Here is a 1,596-nt window from a genome sequence, read left to right as displayed (position 1 = left end):
CTTCAGATTTGTTGTGCAGGTTGATTCCTCTCACCACCTGCTGAGCTGCTGCAGCTCTGTCCACCGTCGTCCTCCACTGAAGACACGACATCCAGGAAAACACTGGACCACAGTGGAGCGACCTCATCATCAACCACACACACCTGGAGCTCATCAACCGTGACTTACTGCAATACAACTTTCACAACTATCCAGATGCAGGAGGCGCCCTCTGGTGGCGGGAGGTGGAAACACTGAAACACTGAAACGGCTCCGTACAACAGAAAACAACAAAAACCTTCAACCTACAATTAAAAATTCTACTTTAATATATTTAATTTATTGAAAATAAATTTAGTAATATTAAACATATTTATAAATGCCTCTCATTTAATTTCATGTTTTTGTGTCAGTCTCTTTCATACAGCTCGTGCAATAATCCTCCATGTTGAAGTGATTTTTCCAGCATTTTCTTTCAGTCTTTTCAGCTGCTTTAAAAAAAAAAGAAAAAGAAAAGAAGAAGCAGCTTTTATCAGTAAATAACTTTTCCCTGAGAAAAGAGGAATTTTGTCCCACCACTCACATCCAATAGGGGTCGGTCATGACATCACTTCCCTTTCTCCCAAAAAAAGAAATCCAAGTCATGTCGGAAGAGGACAGAAAATACAGAGGATGATGGGCCTCTGCTCTGCCGCCTGGCTCCTTCTGTGGCTCGTGACTCCCGCCAAAGCAGGTGAGTGAGGCGTTTACTGTGTTTTCAGTCGAGGCACCTCGTGTGGGCGTTTACGTCACGTACCATAAACATGTACAGGCAGAGACATCAGAGGCAGTCTGGTGGTTAACATCCAAGTCGCCCGCCTGTGTTCTGTCTCTATCTAACCTTTTACTGTAATGACCCAATGTAAAAACAGTCATAATAATGATAATAATTGAAAGAATATATACATGTTGTTATACCAGTAATAGTGATAATACATTGTGTAGCTCAAAATTGTTGGAGGTTGGAAAATAAGCGAAAGAGAAACTAACCATCTCTTCATTTGGCCTGTTTTTTCCATATGCTGCTTTTGTATTACACATCCCATGTACAGTACGAAGGATACAGGATTTCATGACTAATGTTTCCTTTGGGACCACAGAGGAATGTGCAATAACCCTGGATATTATTATTATTAGTGCCACGGGTGCTCAGCTCCGAGAATAGCTGAGGGGAGTGCCTCAGGGCGGAGGAATAAATAATGCATTAGGAATACATTGGAATGTTCTTTAGAATCCCACAAAATTACACCTCTTTTCTACAAAATTTCACCTTTTTTTCGGAGTCACCCAGCTCTCTCATACCTGCACGTAGAAATGTGATTCAAACTATAAAACGGAGGAAAACTTCTGCTCTCTCAAAAACACATCAACTGTTTTTACATAACATGTAAACTTTTCAAACTGTGAGCTCTCAAAGGAGGAGTGCAAATCACTTTTTCTTCAAAGTTAGAGTGAAAGCGTCAGTTGGCTAGAGTGCGTGAAGCAGTAAAAAATAACCTTTATTTTTATTTTTAACTCGAGCTCACGGCCAAACCGTAAAAAGGAGACAAATAATTCTTTCTCAAAATGTAGACATAG

General features: G+C 40.4%; 1 protein-coding gene across 1 annotated transcript in view; it reads left to right on the top strand.

Moving 5' to 3' along the window:
* Positions 1–606: 606 nt before the first annotated feature.
* The window catches only part of LOC147819269 (CD276 antigen homolog), a 7,101-nt gene continuing 6,111 nt past the window's right edge, over positions 607–1,596 (top strand). Inside the window, exon 1 of the mRNA XM_087173280.1 lies at positions 607–712. Within this exon, the coding sequence (XP_087029406.1) occupies positions 652–712 (61 nt within the window). The 5' untranslated portion in view covers positions 607–651. The remainder of the gene's footprint in view (positions 713–1,596) is intronic.

Source organism: Seriola lalandi, unplaced genomic scaffold (genome assembly GCF_002814215.2).
Source record: "Seriola lalandi dorsalis isolate HSWRI2012SDOR001 ecotype SW California unplaced genomic scaffold, Sedor1 jcf7180002054149, whole genome shotgun sequence".
Classification (NCBI taxonomy): Eukaryota; Metazoa; Chordata; class Actinopteri; order Carangiformes; family Carangidae; genus Seriola; species Seriola lalandi.
This window is presented reverse-complemented; position numbering and strand designations above follow the sequence as displayed.